Genomic DNA, 15395 nt, shown 5'->3' with positions numbered 1-15395 from the left:
TCTCTCCTATAATACTGTGTCCAGTTCTGGACACTACAATTCAAGAAGGAGCTGGAACATGTCCAAAGGAGAACAACCAAAATGGTGAAAAGACTGGAAACAATGTCCTATGAGGCCTGGGGAGCTGGGTATGTTTAGCTTAGAGCAAAGAAGGTTAAGAGGTGACATGATAGCCATATTTAAATATTTGAAGGGAAGGGATATTGGGGATGGAGCAAGATTGTTTTCTGCTGCACCAGAGACACTGCCCTTTTATATCCTTACCTCCTGATCTAGGCATAGGCTGAAACCTAAGCATGGATTTTATTGCACACCTCTGTGCCCAGGTCGGAGGCATGACATCCTGTAGCCGATACAGACTTCTCTCATACTTTGCAAAGCACAGGAAAGCCCCATTCTTTCAAAAAGTGCTGGAGAAGTCTGGATCAGGATTGGATGCCATAGTTGGGTATGGGATGTCTCCAGCCTGGGCACGGAGGTGTGCGATAAAATCTGTGCTTAAAAGGTTTCAGCCTGTGACTATATTGGGAGGGAAGGATGAAAAAAGGCAGTGTGATAATCTCCTAGGATATGGAGCAGTGAAGTCAAGCTACAGGAGAAGAGATTCCATCTGAACATCAGAAAGAACATCCTGATAATAAGAACTGTTAAGAATGTCTTTAAGCTTTAAGAATGTTAGAAGGATGTCAATTGTGATTTGATTTTGTCCATTTTAGGGGGTACCTAATATATCTTATTCTTAAACTGTCTGTTGAGAGCTAAAGAGAGCTTGTATATCCCTGTTGGGATTTGAAATGGGCAGAAAAATATGGATCTCATTATACAATGAACTCCTTAGGCTTTATATGGAATGTATTGTGTGTGTGTGTGTGTGTGTATATATATATATATATATATATATATATATATATATATATCATATTTTCCCAAATAAAAAGATGTCTGTTAAAAATATTAAAAGAATGAGGACACTAATTATAGAATGAGAATGTAGATTTTCCACACAAATCAGGGAAGTTTATGTATAGTGTACCATGTCGTTGAAACATTTGGTCTCATACATAACTTATAATCAAACTCAGCATAAAACATGGGCTTCAATCAGTGTCTCTGAAATGGGATTTGAAGACTGGTTTTGATAAAATTAAGACTAATTGTAGAAGGCTTAGATTTTCTTTTGCCTGGTTGTTTAATTATACCCATTATCTGGGTTATATACTTCATCAGACTGTGGAAGGGCTCACAAAGGTGAACACTTCTCCTGTTTGAAAACTAACATATCAAACTGAAATCTATACTGTTCTCTGTATTTTCATTTTATATGTGGACTGTGACTGGTGCCAAGTATGAAGTGTTGCAGTGCTTATGCAGAGTTTTGCTACCTTTTCTATTTTTGACCAGATTTTGGCATGAAGGACTTCTGAGATTCAGTTTGCATTTCTTTAAATTTTCTACTACCGTATATACTCAACTATAAGTCGAAAAATTTATGCTCCAAAATGAACTCCAAAATCCTGGGTAGACTTATGGGAGGGTCAATGAGTTAATGCTAATAAATTTTGTGAAAGAAGTGCCCACCTTCCTCTGTAGCCTTGTAAGGGCTCCCTGTTTGAAGCCCTGGCGCCAGCCTCGGTTTTGGAGAGGCTGCAGCCAAGCTCCCAGCTCCTCCATCCCCATTGGCCAGGCAGGGAGGAGGAGGAGCTTTCCATTCAGCCATGCCAGGAGGACTACAGGGAGAGCTGTGGAGGAGGAAGGCAGAGAGGCAGAGCCTGGTAGGAGTCGGACTCTCTCTGGAGGGAGAAGGAAGGAAGGAAGGAAGGAAGGAAGGAAGGAAGGAAGGGTTTCCCCAGGGTTTGGCAAGGTTTCTTCAGGGAGGGGTTGCCACTGCATCCTCTGAGGGTGAGAGAGAAGGACTTTCCCTAGGGCTTTGCAAAGAGAGGGGTTGCCATTGCCACCCCTGAGGCTGAGAGAGTGTGATTTAGCCCAGTGGGGTATGTTCATGTCCAAGCAACAGATCAAACCCTGGTCTTTCTCTACCACTGCCTCCTAATGTCCCTTAATTCTATTATTATTATTATTATTATTATTATTATTAACAACTGAGAGAGTCTGCTTCCTCAGATGCATTTAGTCTCAGAGGTGCTCCAAAATCTACATGTCCCTTAATTCTATTATTATTATTATTATTATTATTATTATTAACTGAAAGAATCTGCTTCCTCAGATGCATTTAGTCTCAGAGGTGCTCCAAAATCTACATGTCCCTTAATTCTATTATTATTATTATTATTATTATTATTATTATTAACTGAAAGAGTCTGCTTCCTCAGATGCATTTAGTCTCAGAGGTGCAACAAACTCTCCATTATATAAAGATTTATATTAATGTTTTTAATATATATTAATTTTTTGCTTTTAGTTGTTTGTGTCCTCCATTTTTTTAATGTCCTATATTTTGGGCTAAATTTTGACCTACAATTTGCCCTACATTTTATCCTACCCTACGCGCAGCCAGACCTAACAAGCTGCTGCTGACTTGCTGAGGAAAGGAACACACAGAAAGTATGCCCTGGCTTGTACCCCGTTTTGCCTGAAAGTCCTGGGGGTGAGAAGGAGGGAGAGAGAAAAGTTTGTCCTCCATTTCTGCTAGCTATGAGCCTTGGAGTCCTGGGGGTGAAAAGCAGAGAGAGAAAGGCCTGTCCTCTATTTCTTCAAGCCCTGAACCTTATAGTCCTGGGGGTGACAAGCAGAGAGACAGTGGGGTCTGTCCTCCTTTTCACAAGCCATGTGCCTTGGAGATGCTTTTGGTAAAGGGAAGAGTGTGTGTGTGTGTGTGTGTGTGCGTGCGCACGCGCACGTGCACACTGAGGTTTGTTTCCCACTTTCCATGCTGAGACTGATGCTTGGGAGAGGTCCAGAAAGTGAGATATAGGGAGGGAAGTGGTGCTTTGTCCCCCCCCCCCCCTTTAGATCTTTTGTAACATCCTCCAGTGTTTGCCCTCAACTTATCCACGGGTCATATCAAAATCCATGATTTTGGATCCAAAAACTGCCCTCGACTTATACATGAGGTCGACTTATACATGAGTATATATGGTATATAGTATTTTAGCTAGCTTGTTTTAACTTATATTGCAAGGTGCTTTGGATCCCATATTAGGAAAACGTTTTCTTTTGCTTATTACACTTAGGAGTTTTAGTCTTTATTTTATTCTTTGTGAGCCATTAAAAGTTCTACCAAATGTTCTTTTCCATATTCAGAAACAGGTGAGTTTTAGGAGCAGAGATTTTACATTTAAAAGTAACTTTCTGGTAACTATAGAGTATGCCTGCCTATGGCATGCTTTGTGATGTTCATAAGGATCCCCTGCCAACATCTTAGTGATGTAAACATAAACATTATGGCACGAATGTTAACATCTTAAAGTAAATTTAATTAATGAACATTAAAACATTAGGGAAAAAAAAAGGTTTGGATTAATCCTTGACAAAATTGTTGATTCTTAAATTGTTAAATCTAAAAAAATATTAAATTACTAAAAATGGCCAAAATAAACCCAGTATTACCCTCAAAAGTAGAAAAATAATTTGATACTTTGATTGTTGCTCAAAAATCAAAGGTTTTGGTATTTAATCATTGAAATATAGATTTTAAATTGATCTGATGAAGATGTTAATGGATCGAGGGCAAGGAAATGATTTTTAACAAATTTCTTTTTACCTTAGACAGAAGGAAAAACAACTCTTCTGTGTACTTCATCGGTGCATACAAAGCGAGGCAGTCAAAATTTATGTCAAACAATATTTATGAATCTGTTCAAGATCTTACTGCCAATTTGCCCACATAAAGTCAGAGAGTAATTTTGTTGCTATTGCTTTCTTATGGAAAATATGACTACAGGTTGAGGGAGATTTTTTTCTCTCTCGCCACATTTTTTGAACTTACTACAGTGGACCCTTGTTATACGCTGGGGTTTGGTTCCAAGATCCCCCATGGATAGCAACATCTGTGGATGCTCAAGTCCATTAAATATACAGTGCACTTGCATTATATGCAGCTTTGAGCTTACGTGCTCAAGCCGCGCAGGAATACACAGGCGCAAGGGGCAGCACATCCCATTTGGATGAATGGGGTGCACGCCTGCAGTGCGCTGCTGCACGGCCACGCACACAAGCCCCATTCACTTGAATGGGGCTCAAGCATAGGCGGAATTCGCCTTACACAGGGGGTCCAGAACGGATTCCCCGCGTAAGGTGAGGTTCAACTGTAATGACATAGCAAAATGGTGTCCTTTATAAAAATTGGAAAATCAAGGCTTGATATTTGAAATTTATACTTTTTTTGAACATTTTCAGACCATGGATGCTTGAATCCGTGTATAGACAATCCGTGTACAGTCGGACCTTCTTATACACGGATTTTTTATACACGGATTTAAGCATACACGGTTTGAAAATGTTCCAAAAAAGTATAAATTTACCTTGATGTTTCATTTTTTATTAGGGACACCATTTTGCTATGTCATTATACTTAATGGGACTTGAGCATACACGGATTTTGTTATACACGGGGGATCTTGGAACCAAACCCCAGCGTATAACAAGGATCCACTGTATAAGAAGGGCCGACTGTACTAATAAAAATATAAGATTTCATAGAAAGTGAGTTTTGAGGTAGTGAGCGAGCTTGACAGACATTGGGTTACATACAGTTGGCTGATTGTCTAAACAGAGTTGTTAGTGTATCAAACTGAAAGAAACATAAGCTCTCTGTATATTTTCCCAAGTCATGGTTTGACTGTGTGTCATGTGTTTTACTTTTGCCAGTACATAGGTAAATGGGAATACAACTTTGAGGTAAGTGTGAAATTTGGCAACCCCTGTAATTGATTCTAGAGTAGTATAGAGTGCTTGTATGTTTACTGCTGTAGTGGTACATAAGGTCTTCATATAGTTGCTTTCTGTAGACTTTCTTATATGGTGGCAGGCTTTAGATTTCCTGTTATTCATAGCATAGTGCCAGAATTTGAAAATATTTTGTTTCAGTACATTTGGATTTTGAGTCACAAAAGGAAGCATATTTGTTTGTAAATAGATGTCATCCAAGTGACAAGAATCATGCACTACATATTAGGCTTTAGGGTTATACTCATTTTGAACTGCACAGATCTGTTTTTTCTATAATCTGTAATCAGAAGTACTAAGGAAAGGTTCATTTATGGCCTTTTCCTGCACCCACAGAAATAAATGCGTGGCAAATTTTCTATAGATTTTGACCATGCAGATTAAACCTTTTGCTGAGCACATCAACACCAAATTTCGCAGCATGAGCTTTGGAGAAATAAACTCAAATTTCTCTAATTCAGAAAGCAGAATGGTAATGCCAATAACACTTGTATGGATTCTGCAATTAGCCAGAATGTCCCATCATGTTTAGGAAGCACTGATACCTGCTTGACAGTATAGCAGTGTAGAAAAGTTGTAAGTGAAAATGCCTGGCAAATCAGAAGATTATCTTAATTACAACTCAGGGTACTTGCAAATGAAGTTTAGCAGTGTTTTTAATAGATTTTTAGTGGAGAAAAGGTTGTGCCAACACGTCTTTTTACTTTAAGCAACCAGCTGTTATTTTTGTTAAGACAGGTTAGTCAATAATCTTTGGTAAGCATGCACTGGCTGACTGACTGCATTGGCTCATGTGCTAACTAGCTATGCACCTAATGATGAAAATTACTGAAATAACTGACAGCGCTTCTGTATTGGTTTTTGAATTAAAATAGCCAGGGCATAAAGATTGTGGATAAATCTGGCATATATTTTAGTACTTCACCTCGAATGTAGTCTGTTTACTTTCCGTAACATTGCTTTTATCTTTAGGATGAAAGTTCAGTGATTTCATGGATTCATAATTTCCTCTGAATTGGCAGGATTAAGCTAACAGTGTAAGAGGACTATATATGGATCTGAGATGGGCTTCATTTAATTCCCTACAACTCAATGGAGTCAGAAAATTTCATTATGCCCCATTACAGTCTAAAGTATTGTGCAAAATTATTGTTACTGTGTTTATAATTATCTTTTGGATACACTGAATGTATGTGTACAATATTTAAATACAGTAGGTTATTAAATTTTCCCATTAATTTATTCACATGAGATTTCTTTTCCACTAGTGGGAAGGGAAAAAGGAAAAAAAAACATGAACATGCACCTCAGACACATAATGAAATAAAAGTGAAAATTGATGTTCCAGCTGCTGACTCAAAGTGACATTATAAGGACAGTGGTCTCTCAGTTTTCTTATTGTTCTACAACATACTCTAGTAAAACAAATGGTGTGGTGTAGTGACTTATTAGACTTAATAAAATGTGTTTTATTTAGAAAAATTGTGGGAAGATTGCACTGCAACACAGCTCTAATGTTCTTGAACAGTGTTCTTCAATGTTGCTTGGTAGGGGTTGCTTCATTTATTTCCATTTAGCTTTCCTTACAAAAAGTAAGTAATACATAAAAGTGCAGTGAACTGTCAGTGCAACCTCTTCACATAGTCTTGAATATATATAGTAAACAGTGCATAAAAATTCAGTTGATTAAGATGCAGATACAGTGGGTGAAATCTGCTTTTTCTGGTGAAATGCTTCTATCAGAACCACTAAGAAACTTCCATGCTGTTCCAGGCCAGGACTTCTCCCCCCTCCCCACTAGACAGCCAGAAGCCAGGGGGAATTGAGGTGTGTCGTCGTTCCTCCTCCTCATGCCCCTCCCCTGGCCTCCAGCTGTCTGTCAGAGACAGCTGGGGGCAGGTAGGGGCCCGTAGGGGAGGAGCAATGGGCCCATAACCCCTTCTCCTCTCTGAGGGGGTTTGTCAGACCTGATGCATCCCTGGAAGGAACTCTTTGGGGAAAGGGGAAGGCAATGAGGGAGGAAGAGGACTGGGCACATGGCCGTCTCTCTTCCCCAAAGACCTTTCCCTGCCCCAGTGCCTCCAGCTGTCTCTCTGGAGACAGCTGGAGGCCAGAAAAGGTCTCTGCGGAGGCGCAACTGGCATGTGCCAGTTGCTCCTCGTTTCCCCACCCTTTTCTCTGCCTCCATCTGTTTCAGACAGGCCGGGAGAGGGCCAGGAGGAGGAACCAGAGGCACATGCCTTCTCCCGAGCATCATTTTCTGGCTTCCTGCTGTCTCGGAGAGACAGAGTGAGGCCTGAAAATGACAAGGAGAATCCACTCTCTAGGATTTTTTCTCTAGCAAGTAAGGTAATGCTGGTGGGACAGAAGACAGTGAAGGCTGTTCTGCACACCACAAGAACATTTTGAGTGTGCCTTAATCTTAACAAATGCTCCACATAACCCAAATAAAAACATTAGGCAGAAATACTCTCTGTTATGCCCTTGTTTCCTATCTGTAGGGAATTTTTACATGGAAGAGCTTTCATAAAATGTACCCTCTTTCTGAAAGCAAGAGAAAACATACTTGCAACCACCACCACCACCCTTCATGATTTCCCACCTGGTGTTTTAACCAATGCAAGCCAAAAAATCCTAGAGTCAAGACCTACTCTCTCTTACATAATTTTGCTGAATAGCAACTTGATTTTCAGCTAGAATAACATAACAGTTTCACTTGAAATGAGGCCACCTGGATGGCAGCCAGAGAGAATGGAAATCTGCATGTGGCTCTCAGGATCTTTGGATTTCTTGCATTTATTCAATCTTCTCATTTCTAACAATTGTGTTGAAACCCTTTAATTACTGGGACTACTTAGAGATGAAACCTTGCAGCTTTGTGTGCATATCCCTTCAAGTTGCCTGTCAATTTATGGTGACCCCATGAATTTCACTGAGTTTTCTTTGGCAAGGAATACTCAGGGGTGGTTTTGCCAGTTCCTTCCTCTGAAATACAGTGTACAGCACCTAGTATCGGTTGGCAGTCTCTCATGCAAGAGTTAACCAGTTCTGACTCTGCTTAGTTTCCAAGATCAGATAGGGATCAGGAGCCTTCAGGGTATTTAGGCCCTACCTTACAGCTTTACCTAACAGCATAACTTTATTTTGGTTTGTTTACCTTTTCATTGCTAAGGCTTGATGGAGATTTCCTTTCCTTGGTTTTGCTATTACTGTTCATTTTGCCCTTTTTCTCTCATACAGACGCACACATTTCTTCATATCATTACCCAGTCATGTCTAACCATAAGCAGAATAGAAGATGGCACTCGTGGCCCCACTGTGGAGACTTGTAATGGCAGCCGTTTCCAAAGGTGGCTGCTGAGAAACTACACACGGCAGGAGGTTTTTAGGAATATTTTTTCCAGCCCCACTGATTATTTTCTTTAGTACATGCCTGGAGGTTGGTATCAAGGGGAAAAAAATAATCTGACAGCTGATTTGATTTTTGTTCTTTCTCTTTTCCTTTCCCATGATTAGTTTAGTTTATACATAGTGTGAAGACATAGAAATAGCAGCTTAACCATGGCATTTGTTTGATGTTCCCAAACTCTGAGTTTGTTAAAAGCAGCTGAAGTGAAAACCATCTGTTAACTGCCTTCTGTGCCATACCTCTTTCCCCTTTTCCCTCCACATCTTTCTTTATTCCAAACACTGTCTGTGAACTAGAAAGTGTAGTTCTGTGTTGTATTTAAAAATACGTTGTTCTTAGTAAGTAGCAGCTGCTATTAATTGACCAGTCCTATGCTCTGCTGTTGCTGCCATGATTTAAGAATCAAAATGACATCCTTTGCCTTTTCCATTGGAGAGGGGGGAAGGTAATATTCACATTTGTTTTTGCAGTGCACTGGTGTCAAGAACCACAGCCCATACAATGCTGCACACACTGCAGGAGAGTGCAACAAACAGTGAGAACCACTTAAAGGACAATAATCACTGCTGTTGTTCAGCACAAGTTCAGCAGCACTGGAAAAAAGCTTTTTAAACCATTATAAATAGTCTTTTGCATATACTTTATTTTCTACCTTGAGTTCCATACTGGGAGAAAGGTTGGGTATAAATTAAATAAATAAATAAATTGATGTATACAGCTGTGCAAAAAATTATAAAACACGCTTCTCCTGGGAATCTTGCACTCTTTCACATGGTCTGCTGATGCTGCAAAGTGGAACATAAGGCCAAGGTGTTAGTGGATATGGAAAGTGACATTTTGTTGCTTGGTAACATTATTTGCCATGTTGGAGCAATGTGGGTCAGCTTGCATATTTACTGAAGGTTATTGATTTTACAAAAGATGTGAATGGGTCAATGGAACCAAGAAGATAATTACATGCTACCTTAGCCTATGCAGTAGCAATGTTGTTTAGTTTTACAGTCATGGGTGGTTCCACGTAGAAGCAATGACCAGTCTGTATTTAAAAATGTATGAACCAGATAAGAGCTTGGCTTGACTCAAATCTGAGGCTATGGAACTTCAGTTAAAGTATGCAAACTATAAAATGCACAAAATTCAAAGACATAGTCATATTAGTCTGGAATATCAGTATAGAAAGGAAAATTGTTACACCTTTGAGACTAACTGAGCATAACATTTCATAGACTTGGTGTACTTCCTCCTACTCCATGCATTTGAGGAAGCAGACCAAGTCTGTGAAAACTTATGTGATAACTTCTTTCACTTAGTTTTTCTCAAAGGTGTTACAAGATCCCTTTGCATATAAAATATAAATTTACCCATTAGACCACTTTATTTGTCACTGGCTAACTGCTATAGAAAAAGCAGCATTCTAAAAACATGGCTTCACAACTTTCCCCCCAGAGGTTTGCATCTGCTGAGAGTTCCTATCAGTCTGCTCCTGAGACTCCCACAGGCTTCTTATTGTGAACTCATTCCAACAATCACCATACAAGAAATAACAATCATTAGAGCTAGGCCTGCCAAATCACAGAATAAAAAGAGTTTGAAGATTATGAAAAATGTTAATATATCATTGAAAAGAATTTACCAAAATGCAATTGTATCTGTTTGTGTTGTCCTTTTAAAGGTTCAGGATCCCCCCTTTAAAGAGTTGCTCTATTTTGATATTTTAACAACCACTTGTTTGCTTGAATTCCTTTTATGGCTTATTTCACACAAAATGAAGTAATGGTATTGGGGGGAACCCTTGTGGAATAACATATAAGGGAGAGGCTATTTCCAAACAGTATTTTACTGTCTTTGAATAATGAAATCCAATATACAGGGGTACTTCTGGACACAGCCTTTCTTCAGGATGCACAAGGGACAGCTATGTCATTGAATGTCCGCTTCTGCTTTTAGCTGATACTCTGGCTGTAATATCTGCTTGAAGATAGTGACCAGATAATTTATATCAATACCTAACTGATCTACAGTTTGTCTATGACATTGCCCATAAGGAATGCTACCAAAAAAACCAGCAAATAATGAGGGTTGTTTGGCATATGCATGTGACACTTATATGGAAACAGCTCCATCGGCTGCCAATGTGCTTTTCAGTCCAGTTCAAGATACCGATACCTTAAGATTAGGCCCTAGGTTTAAAATGGGTAAGAATCATGTGGCCCTCCAAAATGTTCTTTGACTGCAATTCCCAGCATTCCGCACTATTGTAGTCCAACAGCATCCGGAAGGCCAGATTTCCCACTCCTGGTCTGAGGGTGCATCTATACTGTAAAGTGATGCATTTTGAAACTACTTTATCTGCCATGGCTCCATCTTACACAATCCTTGGATTAATAGTTTTGTGAGACATCAGCATTTTTGGAAGAGAAGGCTAAAGATCTTGTAAAACTAGAAATCCCAGGCTGGAATGACAGCACTTAGGATGGAGCTACAGCAATTAAAGTGGTGTCAGGCTGCATTATTTCTACAGTGTACATGCACCCTAAGACCAAGATATCTCAGAGAACACTTTCTCTCATAGAAAATGTGTCCAAAAATTTGAGATTCATCAGTGAAGTTGTGTTTCCAATGCAGTTTTAAGTAGAAACCCGTTTAACCTCATCCAAGAAAGGCATTTTCAGTGTTTGGTAGAAAGTTCTCCTGTTTTCCTCCATAAACTGTTTGTTTAGTTTGGTTTCTCATAGTTTATTTGGAAGCCTGTAAGAAACTCTTTGGAAGCTGGCCCATCATTTTTAGTAGGTCCTTGCTTTATGTTTAGCTTGTGCTTGTTTTAGCTTTATTACTTTAATATCAGTTTTAATGTGATTTTTTTAAAACATGTTTTGTGGAATTGTTATGTGTGCCACTCAGGAAGCAGTATTTGGAGAGCAGCCAAGACATCCTGTAAGTAAATATAATTCAATAATAGATAGATAGATAGATAGATAGATAGAAGAAAGGTGTCTCATATAAATATTGATAATTTTTTATATTTTTTGAGACTGACAATGCTGATGTTGTTTATAAAGGAAAAGCACTGGCTAATGGTGTATTTAAAAAACCCAGCTTCCCCATAGATGTATACCTTGATTCATATGTTATCACTCTGATTTTTGTATTAAAATTTCAAAAGCATTTACAATATTCTTTATTAAACTAGTGCTCATTTGTCTTCTAATTTTGTTTCAGTATAGAAAAGCATTGCAGCCTCTTCTCACAAAGACATAAAGATAAAAACACTTGAACATATATTGCTAAAACAGTGGGAATAATTAAACTCTTTTGCAATAGTTTTGTGTTGTAATATAATAGTAGTATTCTTCTGCACAATCTTGTATCCATTTGAGTATGAGAACAGAGATTATTATTATTAAACAGCTTGAGGTGTCTGTACTATAATAATTTTGATACTGAAAAATGAAAAATTCTAGATTGGGTGGTTTTGTTGGTAACATTTTCCTAATGTAATCAGTTGTTGACCAGACAAAGAAAGTTCTTTGTGGTAATGACAGAACTGGAAAAATGAGTGCTTAAAGAAGATCACTGAAAAACCCAGCAACAGATTTGTCTAATATGAAATTATGCGACAAATCCAAAGAGACAATTAATGGGAGACAGTACAGCATCTATGAGCTTTCTTAGTCTGTAAGCTTACTTAAAACTGGTGAAGATTCATGATTTCACTCATGAACTTAAAGCTGAAACATGATAGTTATGTTAAGATATCTTGAATTGTTGGCAAACAAGTTGTTTTCATAGCTCTCAATAGAGGGAAAATGCCGTTTTTACAGGACTGCAAAAAATATGAAATGGCCTTGAGTGATTTAATATAACAGATGTAGGCTTTTCTTTGGGAATTGAATGACAGTTTGCTTAAAGTAAGAGGCAAACCTCAGGGGAGATGTTCCTTAAAGAGCTTTCCCTGTAGAAATTGCACAGCACATGAAATTGCAAAATGTGACACTTGCCAGTCTAGTGAAAAATAAAGTGTAATCATTTCACGAAAGGTTAGGTCTTTGTGCAGTCCTGTCATTGGAACTATTTTAAGGTAAGGGTCTCATTTTGAAAAGAAAAAATATTTCTACAGTGGCATCCTAATATGTGATTTCACCTTTCCTTAACACTATCTATAACATTACACATCCACCTGCTTCTGGGTTTTAATAAAAAAAAACACCCACCAAAATTTTGCTGAACTGTTTTTCTGAAAACAGATCTTTGCTATTGGAAATCTTTGCAAATTAAGCAAATATAAACCATTGGGATAAGCTAAACAGATATCCCTTGGTGTATTTTTCTTTTTCTTTTTTTCAAAACATAAAAGAAACAATGTTAGTGGACTGATGAGGCAGTACTCACCCTTATTTCCACATTATATTTCCAATCAAAATTTCCACTGCAGCTGCCATTGGCCCTGGTTTTTGTTTGTTTGTTTGTTTTGAGGATGGATGGGTACACCTGTTGTTCTTCACTGATTTTTGCCTAGTGAAGATCTTAGCAAGCCATTGGACTCAAAGACTGAAAAACAATGGTATTTCCGTGAACTAATATCTGAACAAGCCCCCTGGCAATTTTTAAGCCAGGTTGGGCACTGTCTTAAGGCTGGTTACTGTTCCTCTGCCCTTCAGTGTGGCACTTCCTCACCCCTTGGCTGCTATTACTGACATTCAGCAGCAGTTCCAGTAGCTGTTTGGTGTAGAAAGCTGTCAGGCTTGTCCCATAAGAAATTATGATGCGGGAAGCCAATATGAAGGAAGAGGAACAGAGAAGGCAAACAAGGTAGTTGACAAATACTTGTAGGAAAGTTATGCTTGCAGAAGAAGCAAAAACAAGCAGAGAAGCACAAATAGCAGAACTTTAGAGGTATGGCAACAACACAGCCACCATTTACAGTGGTGCAGTCACAGAAGGACAATGTGTTGTTGTTGTTTGATGCCTTCAAGTTGTTTCCAACTTATGGCGACCTTAAGGTGAACCTATCATGGGGTTTTCTTTTCAACATTTGTGGGGCCACAATAATCCTTGGGGTTGTATGTCATCCATGGCCTATGTGTTGTCCATCCCTGTTATAAGCCATGAAGAAGCTTGTGACTTCATATTACTGTGGCAACAACTAAGCTGTCAAGTCATATAAAGTCACAGCTGTATGATGGCCCTACCAGGTGAATAATACCCCCCACCAATGCTTGCAGTCCCAAACAGGCAAAGAAGAAACAAACTTGTTGTTGTGGTTGTTCTGTGTATTATATCCACTCTAAACCTATGGTAGGGTTTTATTGGCAAGGTTTGTTTTTTTTTTTTGGGGGGGGGGGTCTCTTTGCCTTCCTTTGGGGCTGAGAGAGTGTGACTTGACCAAGGTCACCCAGTGAATTTCCATGGCTGAGTGGCGATTTGAACTCCAGGGTCATAGTCCAACATTCAAACCATTACACCATGCTGGCTCTCAGCAAGTACTTAGTTGGTCAGAAATACAAATCTGTCTTAATGAGTATCTGCAAGAGATTAAAGAGCAAGGTAGATACTGAGCTGACATTTTGATTACAACATTCAGGCACTAGTATGTTTCTTCCTATGCCACCATCTACTTTCAGCATTGTGTCACTATTATACAAAGCAAAACCACAGTACAAAAGAGATTTGATTTATAAATCTCATTCCTACTATTTTTAGTGTGAACAGCAACTCAACAGATTAAAGTACATAATGCTGTTGAGATCTTTGAGTGTTTTATAAATTATAAAATACTTTCTGAAATGGAACTGATGGCCTTGAATACAGTGGTTGCTACAGGAAGCATTTTTGTTATGTTCTGCCTTTCAACACATTCTGTCCTAGTGATGACCACAGATCAGTTGTAGTGAACATGCTTTGCACATAGAAGGCCCAGATTCAGGACACTGTCCCAGTACAGAATATCTAAAAACACCTCTCCTGTTCCTTAGCAATTCCAAAGCACACATCCGGTATCAGTAACAGTGCCTTTCATACTTGTGTCAGTATGAAAAATCAGTATGCAAAGGAATCTTGTAGCACCTTTGAGACTAACTGAAAGAGAGAAGTTGGTAGCATGAGCTTTCATAGACTTGAGCCTACTTCCTGAGATGCATAGAGTGGAATGAAAAGTCAAGGGACAGACTTATATGTTGGTGATTACCTATAAAGCCCTACATGGCTTGGGCCCAGGATACCTGAAGGACCGCCTCTCCCCATACATTCCGCCCCGCACCCTCAGAACCTCTGGGCAGCAATTACTCAGGGTTCCAGGGGCTAGACTTACCTCCACGACGAGGAGGACATATTCCATCGCAGCCCCGGCCCTTTGGGACACGCTGCCCACAGAGCTCCACTCAGCTTCCTCCCTGGCTCAGTTTAGAAGGGATTTAAAAACCTTCCTATTTCGGGCTGCATTCCCCGAATGAAGCTCCAGATAGCCTTCCTTCCTCTCCTGTCGGCAAGATGGTCGGCTGATTGTGTTTTTAATTTGTTTTTAATATGTGTATATTGTTATTTGGCTGTCATTTATTATTGTATATGATTTTGTTATGTTGTTCACTGCCCTGATCGATGGAAGGGCGGTATACAAATAAAATTTTTATTATTATTTATTATTATATAGCACTATGTGTGTGAAAATGTCCATAGAAATCAAAACTTTGTGGGTGTGGAGATGAGGTGACAAGTTCAGTAAATATACTTATAGTTTGTTCTGGCATGAGAGCTCCCTGACAAGGGAGGCTAAATATCTCACAAAATTCCAAATCCCAGAATCCCCTAGCATTGAGACATGGCAGTTAAAGCAGTGTCAAACTGCACCATTTCTTTTGTCCAGATTAGACCTCAGTGATATGGATATAGGTGAGATAAGACTTAGTGAAGAGAGATAATTCTTCCATACCAGACAAGCTGACACTATTTCATCTAAAAACAGCAAAACAGGGCATAGGCAATACATTTCACTGAGAACTGACCAGAACCATGTCAGTTCACTTAATAAGAAAATGGAAATAATATTTCATTTGTTTTTACATGTGCCTCAAGTTTTAGTGAGTAA

At 39.0% G+C, this 15395-nt stretch overlaps 1 protein-coding gene across 12 annotated transcripts in view; it reads left to right on the top strand.

The window, feature by feature from the left end:
• The window catches only part of GALNT13 (polypeptide N-acetylgalactosaminyltransferase 13), a 360918-nt gene that overhangs the window by 285280 nt on the left and 60243 nt on the right, over window positions 1-15395 (top strand). For 5 of the 12 annotated variants that reach the window (XR_016280868.1, XR_016280866.1, XR_016280867.1 and 2 more), the window contains exon 12: window positions 4828-4857. The exons of 3 other annotated variants lie outside the window; for them this stretch is intronic. Coding sequence is in view for 5 of the 9 variants with exons in the window: in XM_089520001.1 (XP_089376127.1) it covers window positions 4828-4857 (30 nt within the window). In the remaining 4 variants the exon portion in view is untranslated. Of the gene's footprint in view, window positions 1-4827; window positions 4858-8145; window positions 8345-11215; window positions 11249-15395 lie in introns of all 12 variants that reach the window. 4 more of the 12 variants (XM_089519999.1, XM_089520004.1, XM_089520003.1 and 1 more) reach the window with 2 other exon arrangements.

Source organism: Sceloporus occidentalis, unplaced genomic scaffold, assembly GCF_023333645.1.
Source record: "Sceloporus occidentalis isolate IW3139 unplaced genomic scaffold, rSceOcc1.0.p SCAF_4, whole genome shotgun sequence".
Classification (NCBI taxonomy): Eukaryota; Metazoa; Chordata; class Lepidosauria; order Squamata; family Phrynosomatidae; genus Sceloporus; species Sceloporus occidentalis.
Note: the sequence above shows the minus strand (reverse complement) of the source record. Positions and strands in the feature narration are given on the sequence as shown.